The sequence below is a fragment of the Saccopteryx bilineata genome, chromosome 3 (genome assembly GCF_036850765.1).
Source record: "Saccopteryx bilineata isolate mSacBil1 chromosome 3, mSacBil1_pri_phased_curated, whole genome shotgun sequence".
NCBI classification, from domain to species: Eukaryota; Metazoa; Chordata; class Mammalia; order Chiroptera; family Emballonuridae; genus Saccopteryx; species Saccopteryx bilineata.
Genome location: NC_089492.1, coordinates 231,424,603 through 231,443,936, shown reverse-complemented (window position 1 = coordinate 231,443,936; position 19,334 = coordinate 231,424,603). Strand labels below are relative to the sequence as shown.

General features: G+C 37.5%; 1 protein-coding gene across 3 annotated transcripts in view; it reads left to right on the top strand.

Moving 5' to 3' along the window:
- LRRC7 (leucine rich repeat containing 7) overlaps positions 1-19,334 on the top strand; it is a 598,371-nt gene that overhangs the window by 388,379 nt on the left and 190,658 nt on the right. For all 3 annotated transcript variants that reach the window (XM_066268909.1, XM_066268907.1, XM_066268908.1), the window contains one exon: positions 16,343-16,406. In XM_066268909.1, the coding sequence (XP_066125006.1) occupies positions 16,343-16,406 (64 nt within the window). The remainder of the gene's footprint in view (positions 1-16,342; positions 16,407-19,334) is intronic.

The following is a 19,334-nucleotide window of genomic DNA, read 5'->3' as shown; positions in this document are numbered from 1 at the left end:
GATAACTTAACAATATTCTTTCAAGAAGTGAAATAATGCCCTGGCCGGTTGGCTCAGCGGTAGAGCGTCGGCCTAGTGTGTGGAGGACCCGGGTTCGATTCCCGGCCAGGGCACACAGGAGAAGTGCCCTTTTGCTTCTCCATCCCTCTGCCGCGCTTTCCTCTCTGTCTCTCTCTTCCCCTCCCGCAGCCAAGGCTCCATTGGAGCAAAGATGGCCCGGGCGCTGGGGATGGCTCTGTGGCCTCTGCCCCAGGCGCTAGAGTGGCTCTGGTCGCAACATGGCGTCACCCAGGATGGGCAGAGCATCGCCCCCTGGTGGGCAGAGCGTCGCCCCTGGTGGGCGTGCCGGGTGGATCCCGGTCGGGCGCATGCGGGAGTCTGTCTGACTGTCTCTCCCTGTTTCCAGCTTCAGAAAAATGGAAAAGAAAAAAAAAAAGAAGTGAAATAATAACAAATAATTTCCCTAACAAATCATTCTTTAAAAAATTCAATTATTCTCAGTTGTATTTTTTTACATTTAAGGTGTCCTCTGGGATGTATTATATTTTAAAAACTGTACTTAGCCTCATAACGTCCAAAGCTAAATCTAGCAGAGAATGACCCCTATTAGAGGACTATACTTATCTAAGAAATTATAAATGTTTCATATGTCTAGATTATAATATGTATAGGGGTTTTGCAAGCAATAAAACTAGAAAGGTAAGCTTATTTAAATAAGATTCCTTGAATGCAGTGTTAAGGAACTTGGACCTTTTCCTGAAATAATTTTTTATCTGCGCCCAGATATAACATACTGAAATTCTTTGTGGGATCACTCTGGTGACAATGATAAGTATAGATTCAGACAGAAAGAATGAAAAGAGAACATACATTCAAGACATATGATGGAGGTAGAATAAACAGGTGCTTGTAATTGAATAATGTTTGGAGGGTGATCAAAACGAAGATCTAGAATGGCTTCCAAGCTCCCCCCCCTCAAGTTTCTGTTTTATGCTACAAGAAAAATAGTGGTAACATTCATCAAAATAGGAAATGGGGAAGTAAGATACAAGTTCTCTGTACTATGGCTTTATTGGAACACTTGATCCTTCCTTTCCTTCCATCTTTTTATTTTGGCTCTGATGGTTCTCAGTCTCTAGAAATGAGTCCCTACTTACAATATGAAGTTCCAGTACACTTTGACCATGGGTAACATGACCAGTTAGAGCCTGTAGGAGAATAATTATCTGAACCAGTCTTCTCCATGAGTGAATTGCTCTTGAAAGAGAACTTCTGTCTCTTCTTTGGGCATTAATGCTAAGGAAGCCAAGAACTCCTCTTTCATGTTGCCAAAAAAAATTTGGAGAAAATCCTCTGCTCTTTCCTGAATGTGTCAAACACCTAGGTGAATGTTAATACATTTTTTATGCTTGGAGTTCCTTTTCTGCCTCCTTTACTTAGTGAACCCTTTATCTCTTAAACCTTAATTCCAATGTTATCTGACAGGAAGTCATTTCTTGGTCAGACCCTGAATTACAAATTCTTATAGCAGACTGCCATGTTCTGTATAGGATAAATCCCAATAATAATAAATAAATACATTTATTTCATAATTATTTAATCTCCCTATAGAATGTTAGCTTCATCAGGGTAGGGACTGTATTTGTTCTGTCAACTCTTAAATTGCTGTCACGCACATAATAAAAACCTCATGGTATCCATTATAGTTGTTAACTGTAAGCTTTTATGACAATCCTACTAGGTTTTATGACATATCTTCATCCCAGCCCTTAGCCCAGCATCTAACATTTGCTCAATATATATTAGTTACATTAATGAAATAATTGTTTGGTTAACAAATTTAAAAGGTTTAATTTAAGAGAATTTATAAAATAAAGTATCAGTTTAGTACAAAATTATAGAATTTAAATCATTAACTTGCTATTTTGTCCACAATGATAACAGTATCACGAAGAATTAGACATTTCTTTCTCTTTGGGCAATTAGCTAAGCGTTTTGTCACATTAACAAAAAGTTAACCTTTCCTCAATAAAATTCATGTTTCAAAATATAATTTTTCTTAAGAGTATGTTGAGAAGCAATGGTTGAATGTATGATAATTTTAAAGCAAGATTTACTTTATATAAATATGATTACCATAAGAAATAATGCAATTAGACTGCAGTGTCTTCTCTATTCTTTGAAATGACTTTTCATTATGCGGCGCATTTCACAATGGTCTCATTTAGAGTAAATTTCTTACCCATTGTTACTTCTACTGTATAGTCCATTATTTCTGATAGCTATCTTATTATATTTGACTTCACAACTTCTCAGTGCTGATGATTATAATCATATTTTAACCATGATAATCTTTATGCCAAATTATATCCAAAGAGAAAAATTAGTTTTAGTTAAAGTCAACCAGAAATTCATCCCAAGGAAAATGTGTTCTTAAATTGCTATTTTAAATGAACATATGGAGCTGAGAGTACACATCATTCCGATTTTTAAATAAAATCTAATTATATTTCTGTATATTGATAGACACTATCAAAAATATGCCAGTAATGTGAGTTTTAGCATTTCAAATGATAAGGGTAGAATCTGTAGCAGTAACTTAACATGAAAGAAAAAATATCTAGTTGAGTCTGAAGCAAATATTATCGTAAGGAGAAACTAAGCTGAGAGAAAGAGATTTGTTTCTGAAACTCTTAAGAAATTAAAAGAAACTTAATATATATAAGATCACAGTTATGGTTTCTGAAAAGCAGAAATTATAAATATCAGAAATCACACCAAAATTCACACTATCGATCATTATTTCAAATGAAGTTGTTAAAATGGAAAACTAAAATATTACAAAGTTAAATGTGGAAAGGAAAAAAACATAAACCGCTCTTAAACAATGTTTTTAAAATTATGTTTAGCACGTGAAATTATGCAAATACTTTTCTATGTATTTTCTATTTTTTAAAATTATTTTAAGTATAACTTTGATTTAAATAGTAAGATATTTATTTCTTTGTTAGCTTAGTATTATATTTTTTCTAATGAAGATCAGAAGTGTTAAAATTATTTGTCTTTTATTTTATTTATTTATTTATTGTTTAAAATCCTCTAAAACTCAAATTATTAAATCAGGATTATTTTTAAATGTGTGATGTATCAGCCCATTATGGGACTTAAAAGACCTCTGTTTTAGCGTTAGCTCTGCCACCAACAAACCATGTGACACACTGTTATAGATACCTAATAGTGCAACAGACTGAGGGGATTTGGAAGTATGCTTTTGGCTATAAGAAAAAAAATTCTCAGTAAAAATGACATTTTAAGTAGTGGGTACATTGTTACGTATAATATTCTTAAGGTTAATGGTTTCAGACTTACTTTCAGTAGCGAAATGATTTTATCAAAAGCCTAGGCATTTTGCTTTTCTATACTGCTATCTACAGCATGTTGGCTTTCATCCTTGGACTTCTTACCTCATGATTGCAGAGCATCCACTGCAACTCCAGACATCATATTCTCATCCGACCATGAAAAGGGAGTGGGGAATAAAAATGATGCCCTGATGTTTCCCTTCTTTTAAATCAAGGAAGAAATTCTTTCTCAGAATCTTCCCCAGTAGATTCCTCTGTACAGGCCAAAACTGAGTCATATGTTCATGTCCCAGCTGCAAAAGAGGTTTGCCTATTTCCAGTTTTTGATGTGGGCAGGTACAGCTATGAAGAAAGAAAGGGGAGAAAAATGACAATTGCCTAGAAAGCCAGCCAGGGCTACCTTGCAGATTATTTTATCCTCGAAAGTCCAAATTCTCTGATGTGTTAGTCACAGGCTTATGGAAGTATTATACCTCACTTAGAGTATTAGCAATCTAAGATCAAATCTACATAGAAGTACTTGAACCAATATTCAGAAAGCCCAATGTGACAAGAAACATTATAGGATGTATATATATAGGAGGAAACAACGCTCCTGAAAGGCATCTGTTAGTGTGCCTGTGTGTTAAAAGAGTCTTTTAGAAAAGAAACTTCTTGTTGCTGTTCCCTGCTCAGTTATCCATAAAAGTTTTAAAATAGCTTAACTCGCTTAAGTATTTTTCAATGCCATTCAAAGTGTCTTCCTGAGTATATAATGTAGGTTGCAATATATTCTAGTGAAAATGAGCGTTATAGTTGATTGTTTCTTATAGCCTTTTGATTGCCCTGCTGCAGTGTAGATTATGAACTTCATCTGCAACAGTAGCTATCACAGAGATAATTGGCAGAGTGCTGTTGCATGGTACCTTTTCCCCCACAAAGACCTCAGAGAACCTTACAGGTATGATTATATTTTGGCTTTGTTGCCCTGAATTAACACTGCACAATAATTCTTGGCCAATAAGAAAATTGAGGCACAGCATGAATGAGTGATTAGTTCTGGTTATAAACCCATGAATGCTAGAAAGAGAAAGAGAGAGAGAGACAGAGGAATGAAATCCAGGCTTCTCCTCAATCTAATTAGACCTTACATTAGAATAAATTAGTGTAGAATTTGTCTAAGACCCCATTGCTATTCTTAAGACTGTTTTTCACTTTTATCTATGTCACTGAGCAAGTTTGTCTTGCTATATAAACTAGAAGTATTCTTGAAAGATTACTTGTGAGTTTATTTCTTCATACAGAACCTTTTCTCTCATCTGTGTATTAAGTCAGAGAGAGGAAAGAAAAACTTTTCAATAGAACCATCACAAAAATCACTTAAACCTTTAAGTGTTAAGTTTTTAAAAGAAAAAAACATTTCCAAAGCCAATACTCAAAATATGTGACAGCTTGATACAAATTATATATTTTAAATATTTATTATGATAATTTAAATACTGTAAAAAGTAACATCTTAATTGAGAAGCATTAGCATACTTGTCTAAAAAATTGTCTTTCTAATATATTTTGACAAAATGCTAGCTGGTTTAGTTTGGTTAAATATCCTTCTTAAAGATTCCAAGAAGCCAGTTTAGCTTTCTGTTGTTCTTAGGAAGAAGTTGAAGTGATAAGGAGTACATAAAAATTGCAGCTATGACATTGAAGTAAGGTACAATATTAATCAAAGTAGAATTTTTATATTAAAAATATGGTCATAGAAATTATATTTTATTGGCCATTGGGCACTACATTTTAAATTTTTCCTGATGTGTAAAGATGGTACGTTTATGTTTCTTCAATGTGAGGTATGCCTACAGTGGAATTTTTTATCTGAAGTGAAAAGCGGGGAGGCAGAGAGACAGATTCCTGCATGCACCCTACCAGGATCCACCCAGCATGCCCTCTGGGGGCGATGCTCTGCCCATCTGGGGTGTTGCTCCATTGCAACTGGAGCCATTCTAGCACCTGAGGCAGAAGCCATGGTGCCATCCTCAGCACCCGGGCCAACTTTGCTCCAATGGAGACTTGGCTGCAGGAGGGGAAGAGAGAGGGGAAAAAAGAGAGGGGAAATGGTGGAGAAGCAGATGGACACCTCTCCTGTATGCCCTGGCCAGGAATTGAACCAGGGACTTCCACACTCTGGGCCGATGCTCTACCAATGAGCCAATGGGCCAGGGCTACAATGAGATTTTTAAAGAATGTCAATTCCTAGGCATTTAGTACCTGTGCTGTAAAGAATAATTTGTTTTAATAAATTTATAATATGAGGTTTATTTAAAGAGAGATACAAGGTAAGAACATGATATATGGTAAAATTGGCAGATCTAAATTGTAAAATGTAAATGTCCATTCAACATAAGACACAGATTAAGCAAAGTGAAAAGTTAGTATATTATTTTTCTAAGTTTGATAAGAGAGAGGCATTGGACAATAACAGCAAAAAGTTTTTCTATCCCTGTGCCATGTATAGTTGCTAATTAGAGAGAGTATTTGAGCACATTTAAAAGACAAGTTAAAAACTGGAATGCATGAACCCATAATGCATAAGCCTATGCCAAAAATTTGCAGAATCCTGCAGGAGTCAGCAAACTCAAGTTACCGCACTGGGAATTTATGAGCAAACAACAGTCCTGCCAACTCTATGTGGCTTCAGCGGTAACTGTATATTTAAATATATAAAACCTCTGAATCTGATAAAAAGACAATCATAGATTGTATAATTTTATCAAAGTGACAACTGAGCCTAACTATTACATTATTTTCCATCACGGTTCCAACTGGAATCTTTTTCCAGATTTACAATTGAATAAATGCTATAAAGTAATAGCATGCTAGTAAGGACTTAATATTCATAAATGCAATTAAATAACAGTATTAAAAAAATTTCCTCAATTGCATTTACATGTATCCTAAAAAATAAGAATTTCAGAAGTATATAAATAGTTATCTAGGAGCAATTCCACAAAAATAAATATCCTCAGTCCTTAATTTATGTGTCATATCTGTATCAAGTGTTTGAAAACCTAAAGATTCTTTTTTTTTTTTTTGTATTTTTCTGAAACTGGAAACGGGGAGACAGACTCCCGCATGCACCCGACCAGGATCCACTCGGCATGCCCACCAGGGGGCAATGCTCTGCCCATCCAGGGTGTTGCTCTGCTGCAACCAGAGCCATTCTAGCGCCTGAGGCAGAAGCCATGGAGCCATCCTCAGCGCCCAGGCCAACTTTGCTCCAATGGAGCCTTAACTGCGGGAGGGGAAGAGAGAGATGGAGAGGAAGGAGAGGGGGAGGGGTGGAGAAGCAGATGGGTGCCTTTCCTGTGTGCCCTGGCCGGGAATTGAACCTGGGATTCCTGCATGCCAGGCCGACACTCTACCACTGAGCCAACCTGCCAGGACCAACATAAAGATTCTTAAGGGCCAATCTTATATCACAAAGTCATCTAGATATAAGATTATAAGGACAGATATGTCCAGAGTTTGGGAAACTATGGTTTATAATCCAAATATGGCAACCCCTGTCTCTGTAAACAAGGCTTTATTGGAACACAGTCACGTCACATGTTAACAAATGGCTACTTTTTTGCTTCAACATCAGAATTGAGTGATTGAGACAGAGATTATATGGACAGCAGAGCCTGAAATACTTTCTCTCTGGCCCTTTACAGTAAAAGTCTGCTGATTCGCCTTACAAATAGAGTGAGATATAAAGCAGATAACTTTCATAAAAACATTCAGAGTTAATCAGTGGTCAAGCCAAAGAAATCAAGACAACTTAAATGCAGTTGATCCTATGTCAGCTCTGTCACCAAATTTCTACATGACCTTGAGCAAGTCACCAATTCTCTTTTTCAGAAGTGAGCCTTTTCCTTTACTGAGGTTGCAATGAATAATGCCAAAGAGCAAAAACCAACATGGTCTTTAAGGGGAATGTAAAAGTCAGGGGAGAGTGTTATATCCAAAGTAGTCAAAAATGCAAGGAAACCTGAAGTGAATATTGAGAGTGGAGGTGACCTGAAATGCTAGCAGGTCAACTTTTCAAGCAGACAAATGAGTGTGATCTGATGAAATTTAAATATGCATAATAGCATGCTTAAATACATCTAGGCCTGTGTTTTCATGACTAAGTATGTGAATGATTTTATGGACTTGGATGGACAAGAACTAAATGTTATTGTCTCCAAAAAGAAGTTTTGCAAAGTGTGGTCCTAGTCTAAGAAATGTATTATAGGAGAGAAAAGAAAAATGTTCTTGGTCACATAAACAGGAAATAGTCTGAACTATTTCCATCTGTCGGAGAATCACAGTGAACATTTGTATATTTTATCTGAGAAGTCTTGCCAATAAGAAATCTAACATTTTCTTCAGCAAGCTTTGCCAAAATGCACTGGCCATCTGAATTTCTTCTAAATCCAACAACACCTATATAAAATCCTTCAGAGAACTTTAGGAAACTCTGACTTAGACTATGTCTTATTTCCAACTCTGAAAACCTTCCTCGAGTATTTGAATAGCTAATGCTTACAGAGACTTGCCACATGGCAGGCACATTTTTGTGCTTTATCTCTACTATATTAATCATCACAGTAACCTATGATGTAGGGATTCTTATTAGCATCCCTATTACAGATGAGAAAACTAAGGTGCAAAGGTATTTTTTAATATGTTAAAGTCAAATAGCTAGTGAGTTGTAAAATTGGGATTCAGACTCAGGTAGTCTGAATCTAAAGTCCATGTCCTTAACTACTCTACATATATAATTTTGTTTCTGTATTTCAAATATTCAGAGAAGTGAAAAATATACCTAAGCATATTACCTAACATTTCTTTTATTATTTGAATTTTTAAAAAGCGTATTATTGGAAATGTCAGAAACATAAAATTAACACATTGTGGATCAGTGGTTTTATTGCTTGCTTTACCCAGTGGCCAGATAAGTTTCTATTGAACGATTTACAAAAAAACATTTTACATAAATGTTAAAGGCACGCTTTAAAATTAAATATCCATTGCATTTTGAAGTTACTTGTTACATGTTCTTACAAGCTAATATCTTTTTAAAGTATGATATTTGTAAACACTGTATTAAATGAAACCATGAGAATTCTCGTGATTCGTCCGTAATTTAATGTATCCAGGAACTGGTGAGCCTCAGGACTTATATGTCTTTATCCATCATGCATATTCCACAGTAGTTGAGCTAATGTATAGTTATTAAGGTATTCATTAAAAAACAAACCTATCAGGATGTCTCCTTGGCAACTGTTTATTAATTGTACATGCCTTATAGCAGTTGAGTTACGTGTCTTTGTAAATACTCAAATATTTGAATTTTTCACTGGTAAAGAATCATTCATTCATGTTTGTATGAATATCTTCATTAAACCAACACTGGGTGAAGAAGCTATTGATGCTGTGAATAAGATTGGCAAATTACTTGCTCTCATGGTGCTTAAATCTAGCAGGGGAGAAATAATTAGCTACCAAATAAACATATGATATTTCTCAGTGGGTAAACATTAAGAAGAAAATGAAACAGGATAAATATACATATAAAGTGGAGGCAGAAAAGAGATTTTAGTTTGGTTGGTGAGTATGGGCTATCTTAGATGGAAATATAAGCTGAGATGAGAAAAAGGAAGCAGCTCTTAAGTTTATGGGAAGAACTTGCTAGGCAGGAGAGACAGCAATGATAAGAGGATCATCGTAAAAATTTTATACATTTTTACCATTATACATATATAATATGACCATCATTGGTAAACTTTATTTAATATAACCAATTTGACTAGAATTTGCTCATTAGCCTGACCAGGCAGTGGCACAGTGGATAGAATGTCGGACTGGGATGCAGAGGACCCAGGTTTGAGACCTCGAGGTCACCAGCTTGAGCACAGGTTCACCTGGTTTGAGCTAAAGCTCACCAGCTTGGACCCAAGGTTGCTGGCTCAAGCAAGGGGTTACTCAGTCTGCTGAAGGCCCACGGTCAAGGCACATATGAGAAAGCAATCATGCTTCTCATCTCTCTCCATTCCTGTCTATCCCTCTCTCTGGCTCTCTCTCTGTCCCTGTAAAAAAAAAAAAAAAAAAAAAAAAAGAATTTGCTCATTAGATAACTAGGAGAACTTGCAGATTGGCAAGATATTGGGTTCAGCTAGATAGAGATCAAATTTTCAACATTACTGACTGAGAAAGTGGCCCAAACTTGTGACCAAGTCCTAATATTTGCTCGCTGGCCTATGGTGATGATTATGTCTTCAAGACTGGTCATTTGTTAGGGAAAAATCACACCAGTTGGGTCCCTGTGGTAACAAAAATATAAGACCCAGACTCACATGTGCCCAGTAAAGAAGAAGGTGCAAAGTCAGATTAGTACATCGCTCCAGCAGGCTGGCTTGAACTGCATAAGAACCAGCCACATGGAAACCCACTTTGTATAGTACAGAGGTAAACAAATGGTGATGAGAAGTTCACCCTGCTCCTAATCAGTAAAGTGAGGAGATAAAGGCCTGTACTTCTCTAGCATAGTAGATCTCAATTCAAGGTGATATTGCCCAGCTCACCCCAAACCGGGACACATTTGAAAATATCTGGCACATTGATACTTTAGTTGTGAAAACTAAAAGGGAAGGTGTTGCTTATATCCAGTCGGTGGAGGCTGTGGATGGTCCTTACCATTCTACAATGCCAGAAATCAGTGCGTCCTAGAAGTCCTCTTAGGCAGCAGTGAGGCTAGGACAATAGAATTTCCTACAGCAAACTCTAATGGGAACTTTTAGAGTTACTGTGGACCAAAACCTTCTACTTCCTTTGAGCACACATGCTAATATTGTATTTTTTTTATTATTTTCATTGTTTCTTTTTATATGTGGAAGGTGCTCCAAAACCCAGCTGAAATGTCACCACTTCTTGAAGTTTCCCTAATTACTCAACTGCTAAGGGCTCCTTTTCAAGTTCTTATGGCAATCTATACATACTTTTATCCTAGCACTTATCACCCTGTGAAGTAATTATTCATTTAAAGGTCACTCTCATCTAGAAAATGAGTCTTTCAGAATACAGGCTGTGGGACGTGGTAACATCCTACAAAGCTCACACTAAGCCCCGAAATTAAAGAAGTGACCAGTCAAAATGTCAATAGTTCTGATGTTGGGAAATCTTGAGCCCCAGAAATCTTTGTAAGTCCAATGTCAGCATTGTACCTGCCATAAGAAACAAAAACTAAGTGAGTAAATGGATGTTCAAAGAGGACATGCCTCTCATAAAAACGCCGTGAGTTCTATTTTATTTTTCTGACAAAGCGTTACTTGTATCCTGATTAAATGAAAACCCCATTACATATGTTCATCTGAAAAGAACATTTGTTTTGGACAATTTGACAGAATGATTATAGTTCAGCAACTAACACATGAACGAGAAAAGCAATAGGCTGTGTTACAGACTGAAAAACAGTCGATTTGAAAGGTGTGAAGTATGAGAAATAATATAAATGATGTCTTCAAAAACAGAAGTAAAAATATAGTCACTTTAAAGATACAAAGTGGAAGAAGCCATATTGTACAGACAACACCAAATACAGAAGTAAGAATGAAATGATGGAAGGAAATTGGTGATCATAATTAAACAGTGGTGAAAACTTAGAACATAAATTGAGATAAAATTAAAATATTGTAGAAGAAAAGATATTTTTGATAGCAAAACTTAAGCTTCAGGGAATGATTCAGAAAACTTTATGGATTTCCTGAATGAAAAGAAAACTCTTTTCTTGTTGTTCTAGAACAAGCAAAGGAAAAAAAAAAAGTTGCCCACTCAAAAAAAAAATGAAAAAAGAATGGTAGGAAGCTAGGTTATAAATTGAAAATATAGTTCCTAGGAATGAATTTATAAACTAAAGTTTTCAAAAACAGCCTAAAACTACTGGGAAAAGAAAAAAGGTTTAGTGGTGTCAGAAAGGTTACTTATCCCGCCACAAAAAGAATCAGACTTAAACTACAGAAGTAGAATCATAGAAAATAATAATTTCTTTGCCCTGATGTTGGGCAAATAAGTTTGTAAAATTTGTGTTTTTTTAGTTTGCCCACTTTTATTGTTAAAAATGGCGCTGGTAAGCCCTGGTTGGTTGTCTCAGCGGTAGAGCATTGGCCTGGCATGTGGAAGTCCTGGGTTCAATTCCCAGCCAGGACACTCAGGAGAAGCGCCCATCTGCTTCTCCACCTTTCTCCTCTTTTCTATCTCTCTCTTCCCCTCCCTCAGCCAAGTCTCCACTGGAGCAAAGTTGGCCCGGGTGCTGAGGATGGCTGTATGGCCTCTGCCTCAGGCACTAGAATGGCTCTGGTTGCAGCAGAGCAACGTCCCAGAGGGGCTGAGCATCGCCTCCTGGTGGGCATGCCGGGTGGATTCTGGTTGGGCACATGCTGGAGTCTGTCTGTCTGCCTCTGCCTCACTTCTCACTTCAGAAAAATAATTTTTTTAAAAAATTTCAAAAGGCACTGGTCTGTGAAATTGCTAATTAATTTCTTGCTTGGGAAGGGCCATTGTTATGCTAATGTGTGCTGGAGGAAAGGTTTTTCTTCCCAAAAGAGTTTTAAGAGAAAAGGAAGAAGGAGGAAGGAAGAGGAAGTGTGCTGAGAAGAAGGAAGCCAAGATGGCAGGGTGCTGAAAGAGAAGCCTGTTTGTACAGAGAGAAGGGAGAAGGTATGCAGATGGGGAACCAGAGGTGACTGAGACTGGTGGAGTCCTATGATTCTAGGAAAAAACAGAGAAGATTCTCCTGGTTGTAGAATCGGAGAACGTATGAGTAGGTTTTGGAACCCTGTATATTTTTTACTCGCCTGCCGGTGTGAAGCTAGAATAAAGAAATGGTCCACCAGTTTTTGGCTCCGCTGTTTCTTTACCATCTGTCCGAATCTAATGTGTACCTGCACTTGAACAACGGCAATGGCAGCCCGGGCCTTACACTTGGCGGGCTAACTCAGTCTGTTAGAGTGTCATCCCAAAAATACAATGTTGTAACTTTGATCCCTGGTCAGGGCACACACATGAAGCAACCAATGAATGCACAACTAAGTGAAACAACAAATGAATGCTTCCCTTCCCCTCCCCTTCCTCTCCCTTCTTCTCTCTGTCTCTCTATAAATCAATCAATTAAAAAAAGAAAAGAAAAGAAAAATTAAGCCCTGACAAGACAGCTTTAGTTGGTTGGAACGTTGTCCAGAAGTGCAGAAGTTGCCAGTTCGATCCCCAGTCAGGGCACATACAGGAATAGCTCGATGTTCTTGTCTCTCTCTCTCTCTCTCTCTCTCTCTCTCCCCCTGTCAAAAATAAATGAATAAATAAATAAATAAATAAATAAATAAATAAACAAGCCCTGAAAATAATAATAGTTTTTTTCTAAATTGTCTTGGACAGCCTGCACTAGAAAATGTTGTTCAGCTCTGAATGCCACCCAGCTGTCCAATATAAGAAATGTTTTGGGTTCTGTAATCCTTATAGTGTCTCAATCTGCCTTTACCATGCAAAATAGCCATAGATCATATGTTAACAAATGGGTGTGGCAGTGTTCCAAGAAATCTTTACTTACAAAAATAAAGGTGACAGATTTGAAGCTGGCCTTTTTTTGGAAGAGAAACATTGATGAATTTTACTAGGTCTACATTAAGATGATCGGGGTGTTTAAGGATTTGAAAATCCTGTCACACAAGGGATGATTAAGAGGTCACTAATGAAATTTTAACTAATGAAATTTTCTTTAAGATACTCAGTTACAAGATAGCATCCATTTATTCATTTAATAAAATTAACTTTTTTGATTATCAATCTTTAGAGCGAGACAAAAATCTGTTTTGAAATTTATATAACACCCTCTTTAGAGACAATAAGAACCTCCAAATTCATAAAATCCAGAAAATTATGGAAGGGCCTTTAGTCTTCTGTTCATGGTGGTTCTTATTAGAATACTTGTTGCCTAAGTATTCTACAAGGTCAAGTCACATGCAGGTGGCTCTGCCACTCCTGTGGTCATTTCTCACTCATTTGCCATGCTTGGCCACTTGATCCTTCTCCTGGACTCCCAAGGCCTTGGTGCACATTGTTTGCTTGTATATGGACTAGGAACAAGATTTGCAAGAATTTGACATTCCTTAATATTCCCATGCTCAGAAGAAAATTTAGTTTTCTCCTCATTAGGCCCAGCTCCTTTTCCTAGATGCACCTATTCAGTGGTATAGATTTGGGAAGAGGCCAAGCAGATGTTCTCTTAGAGTGCTGGGCCGGCAAGGTTGCACAACCTCTAGATGTCCAGTGAGCCCACAGAGGTTCTTCTGACACTCTTAAAACATATTCTAAGATAAACTGGGCCCTGGCCAGTTGTCTTAGTGGATAAAGTGTCGGCCTGGTGTATGGATGTCCCAGGTTCAATTCCACAAAAGAATAACAATCATCTGCTTCTCTTCTCCTCCCTCACCCTCTCCTCACCCTCTTCCCTTCCCACAGCCAGTGGCTTGATTGGTTGGAGCATGGCCCCAATTCAGGGGGATAGCTTGGTTAGTCTGAGCCTGTCAGCTTTAGGCGCTAAAAATAGTTCAGTTGAGCCTGACCTGTGGTGGCGCAGTGGATAAAGCATCAACCTGGAAATGCTGAGGTCGCCGGTTCAAAACCCTGGGCTTGCCTAGTCAAGGCACATATGGGAGTTGATGCTTCCAGCTCCTCCCCCGTCTCTCTCTCCTCCCTCTCTCTCTCTCTCTCTCTCTCTCTCTCTCTCTCTCTCTCTCTCCTCTCTAAAATGAATAAATAAAAAAAATAGTTCAGTTGATTGAACATCAGTCGGGTAGAAATCAGTTGGGGTGCATGTGGGAATCTGTCTGACTATCTCTTTTCCTCTCACTTAAAAAAAAAAGATCTAGAGGAGAAAGGAGGCATGTAAATATGAAAACAAAATAATTCAAGAAAGTAAGTGGTAAATATCAAATCAATCATGGAAAAGAAAGCAAATGATACGTGTATTAAAAAGGAGAAATAATTTTCAGGTGGAGTAGACGAAAAATATAACACTTTTTAAATATTTATTTCTAGTAAAGACATTATACATGAGCTCCAATCTCTCTCTCTCCTCTCTCTTGTTCTCTCTTTCTCTTTCAAACACACATGCACACACACTTTTTCCTAATAAAGTTCTCTCACATTCACTTTAAAGTCACTGTAGTATTTTAAATAGAATTCACAACCTCCACCCTAATTCTACCACCTATTTACTCCATCACAATATTCCCACTCTATTACTCAACGAAGAAACTATCTTTAATTTCCTCTTCTCTTTTACCTCCACTTCTAATTAGTCATCATTATTACCACATTGATTTCAGGACCATTTTTTATTTGGCCTTTTTTCTAGTACATGCTCTCCCCTTTACCCACACCATTCCAAGCTGGTCCTGAAATACAAATCTGATGAACCTTTGCTGTCTAAACCTTATAGGCTCTTATTATTGCATTCAAGCGAAAAGTCCAACTCCTTGGCCTGACAGGTATAGCCATATGATCTGTCCCTTTGCTACATATTATCCATTATTTCTTACTATGTATTTTTTTTTCATTATTTTTTACTATTGTTTTCTGAATAGGCTATGATCTCTTAACATAAGTCACTACAGTCATACTTTTGATCAAAACCTGTCAGTGACCTTCTATCTTACTCAGGGTCAAAGTCAACATCTCTATATTGGGCTGTTAAGACCCCATATCATCCAACCTCTCGTTATCATCTCCTTTCTCATTCTCTCCCTCACTCTGCCTCAGCCACACTGCTCTTCAAGCAGGCAATATGTCCCTGCTTTAAAGTTTATGCACTAGCATGCTCCTTCATTTTTTAAGTCTTAGCTCAAATTTTGTCCTCCTGAGTAAGTCCTTATCTGATCCTCCTATTAAAAATTGCAATGCTTTATAAGAATTCTTATTTACCTCCACTACTTAAGGTTTCTCTATAGCTTGTGTAACCTTCTAGTATATTATTTTATTTTACTTAATTTATTTATTAATTTGGGCCGAAGTTTCATGTCTTTTTTTCACTACTGTATCCCAGACCTCAGAAGATTGTCTTGTGCATCACCTTTTAATAAGGTTATGCTGAGTGAATAAAGGCACACACGGTTCTGCATTTCTGAGTGCCTGATGGTGTCTAGATTATACTAGTATTTCATTTAATGCTCATAAAAGCCCCCTGTGAGATAATTGCTATACCATTCTAAAAATAAAAGAACTACAGTTTCTACGGTTTGAGTCAATGATGCCTCCAGAATTTCTATATAGTCAGCATTTTAAAGGCATCATTCTGGTTAGTAGGGAGATAAAAAAAAATTAACACTAATCAGAGATACACCATCTTTTCTTATGCTGTATGTTGTACTTGAGAGTGGCTTGAGAAAGGCGCGAAGGGACTTCTAACCTTTGGCAGCAGCTCCTGCCCAAGGTTTTGCAACTGTTCAGAGCATCCAAGCCAATATGTTTAGGAAACAGTGAGTATAACAGTTTGTTTATAAACAGAAGTTCATTAGGGAAGTAGAAAAATGACAAGATTGATGACGACATTGTGTCTACGTTGTGAAGTTTTAGAATGCTTTACTAGGAATTGGGTTATCCATTGGTTCCCAAACCTGTGGTAACTTAAAAATATAGTTGTTGGGGCTTCAACCTATACGTCCTACTGGTGTAGCTTCCTGGGTTTTCATCAAGCAGCCAACCCTGTGCTCTAACTAGACTGGCGTTTGGGAACATGCCAAACTACTAACGGTGGTCCGGTGGCAGCTTGCACACATTACTGTTATTTGCAATTTAATTTTTGCTGGAAAATACCCCCATTTCTATGCACTATTCATGCAGGTAAATCTAACGGGGTGAGGGAAGTGTCGTCTGGAGTAATGTGTCATGCATTGCCTCACAATAGTATTTTTCTCCATCTGTTATAGGTCAATGCACAAACTGGCCCAGCTGGAAAGACTTGACCTAGGCAATAATGAATTCGGTGAGCTGGTAAGCAAACGCATTTTCTAAACTTGATAAATGTGCCCCAGGAGATTATTTTTTATTTGCTCTGTCTTGGTAGCCCCAGGTGTTAAATCAGCAAGTGCACATTTGCATTTGCTAAATATAAAAACAAAGTAAAATCTAGGGATTAAAGTAATTATTTGACTATATGGTAAACCACGGAGAACTGTATAATAATAGGAGTCACTAAAAAAGGGAAGGAGAGGATAAGCAGATGCAGACTGACAGATTTGAGCACCACTGTGTGGCAGGAGCCATGTTCATTGTATCACAAATCTTAGGTCATTTCATCCTGCTTTGACATGTAGCTATGTTAACTTTATGGGAAACAAGCTCAAAGTGGTCACCAACTAACATAGTTTTAATGTAGTTGAACAGGAATTAAACAAAGATTTAATTAACTCAAAGTCTGTACCTTGAAGACTTCTGCCTCAGAGGCTTCTTAGTGGCAAGAAGAAGTCAATGGTCTCTTCTTTCTAATTGTACTAAAAGTGTCTTTCTAGTGAATACGTATTACCACCTTATTGGCATCAAAATTGACAAAATTCTGACTGTTCCTTTCAGGCTTAAGTATCTTTAAAAATTTGCCTGAAGTCTGAAATCTCAAATGCAAATTAAAAAGCAAATATTCCTTTACAAGCAGACCCAGCTTTCTTTGTTCAGAAGTCTTCCACTTGAATATCTTCAAGTTTCAAAAATCCAATTCATATAAAATGTATTTTAACTATTTTTAAATTGAAACATTTAAGTAAGTAATCAGCTTTTCTCTCCCAGCTATATTGCTGATGACATGATTATGTGTAAATCACTCAACCTCTCTAAACCTCATTTTCCACTTTTGTAATATAGAGATTATAATGGTTCCTCACTTACAGAGCTAGTGTGAGGATTAAATGAGATAATGCAGGTACAAGGCCTAGAAAAAGTGATTCTCTCAATACAGAGAGTCCCTCAGTTACAAACAAGATTGGTTCTGTAGGTTTATTTTTAAGTTAAATTTGTATGTAAGTAGGAACAAATACATTTACCTATTAAATACAACTTTGACAGATGTTTGTCTTAACATAGTATTTGTTTTTACCTTTCTATGCATATAAATACTTAAACATTTTCAAATACAACCTTAAACAATCTTGGCTAATGCAGAAGATGATGGACTTGTTGGAGAGGATGGGACTGGTATTAGAGAGTCAGGATTTGATTTTGCTGCTGGAGTCAGTTTCTTAAAGGAGGCATCAAGGGAGGTTGTGCAGAGCTTCTCTTTTTCTCATCGTAAGTAGCCCTGTAGCATCTCAGGCCTTCAGTAACTGTAGGTAAAGTTTGATGAACCTGTCTGTATCAGATTCTTGTTCCTCTAACTTTGCCATTTCTGCTTCAATGAGACAGAAAACATCAGCTAACTCTTTTGTAGAATACTTTTTCGGTTCTGAAATTTCTAGGTCCCTGCTTTCTTCCCTAAATGCTATCATCCGCTGTTCTAGTTCCATAAGGTCTTCATTGATTAGTTCTTTGCTACGGAAGTCAAGTAACTATGTGATATAATTTTTCACTGATGTCCAACTGCAGCTGGTTACCAATAGCCCTTATGGTGCTCGATTCATAAGTATGAGTTGTACATAAATCAGATGTTTGTAACTCAGGGACTTACTGTAAACGCCAGTGAACAGGGTGATGATGTGATTTACACTGCATCTTGAGTATGTAAAGAAAGCAAGTGCTTTTACTTTTACTATAACTAATCTGGTCATTATCTCACCCTCTATTAGCTGTTTATTAAATGGAAAAACTGACTTTCATTCTTCTGTGATGAAAAGTATAATCTGCTTCAAAAACCTACCTGGTCCCTTTAGGTTGTGTTTAATTCTCTTGCATAAAAATTCTGTCTTTCCTGTGTCCTCTCACCTGTCCTGCTTCTCTCCTTCAGATGCCATTTGTGTATGTGCAAAAAAGGCTTCATGTCTTTCTGACCTGAAGGAAAAAGGACTCCCTGGCCACAGGCAGGGCTACTGTCTGCAGCTGATCCTGCCTTCTGTGTTGAATCTGCATGTCTGAACCTGTCATCAGTTCTTTGGGCTCAGGCAATAAATATTGCCTGGGAGCCCTGGCCATCTCCCTCTTGCTCACACTGCAACCTTCGGGCTCAAGAGAGCCCTCGTCTCTCTTTGGCTAAAGATACAGGAGTCTCTGCCCTGTCTTTTTTCCAGCAGCAGGCTTGGCAGTCCACCCTTTGGTTTCTGTTGTATCGATTCTTCACCAACCATAGTCCCTATAGTGGCCCAATATCCAGTATACACAGGCTCTCAGTGTCTACATGATGTGAAAATTGAGAGAGGCCAAGTACCAACAAAGTTCAGAGCATCCCTCTGCCCGCCACATCGCACTGACAAGTGTGTCCTGCTTTGCATGCACTCCACGTTGTTACAGGGCAGCCTGCAAGGTGGCCTCGGTTGGATATTAGAGGAAGAGGACCCAGTATATAGTTGAATGCACTCCTGGCATTTTAAAAGTAGATTTGTATTAATATGAGTAGAGAGATTGGTAATGATGGTAAATAAAAGATAGTGGCAAGCTAGTTAATATTGTTAGTTTTTTTAAATTTATTTATTGATTTTAGAGAGAGAAGAAGGGAGTGAGAGAGAAACAGAAACATCTATAAGTTTATATATGTGCCCTGACTGGGGCTCGAACTGGAAACCTTTATGTAAATGGACAATGTTCTAACTAACTGTGTTATCCAGCCAGAGCAAATACTGGTAGTTTTAAAATTAGTTGTTAAGAAGCTAGGATCTCTCTGTGCTGCTATGAAGAGATGTACTTTGGCCTAGTAGCTGAAGAAACATGGATAGTGGGTTATAACAACTGAGGTTTGACTCTCAACTACGTCTCTGGCTAGCTGGGTACCTTTGGGTTTGT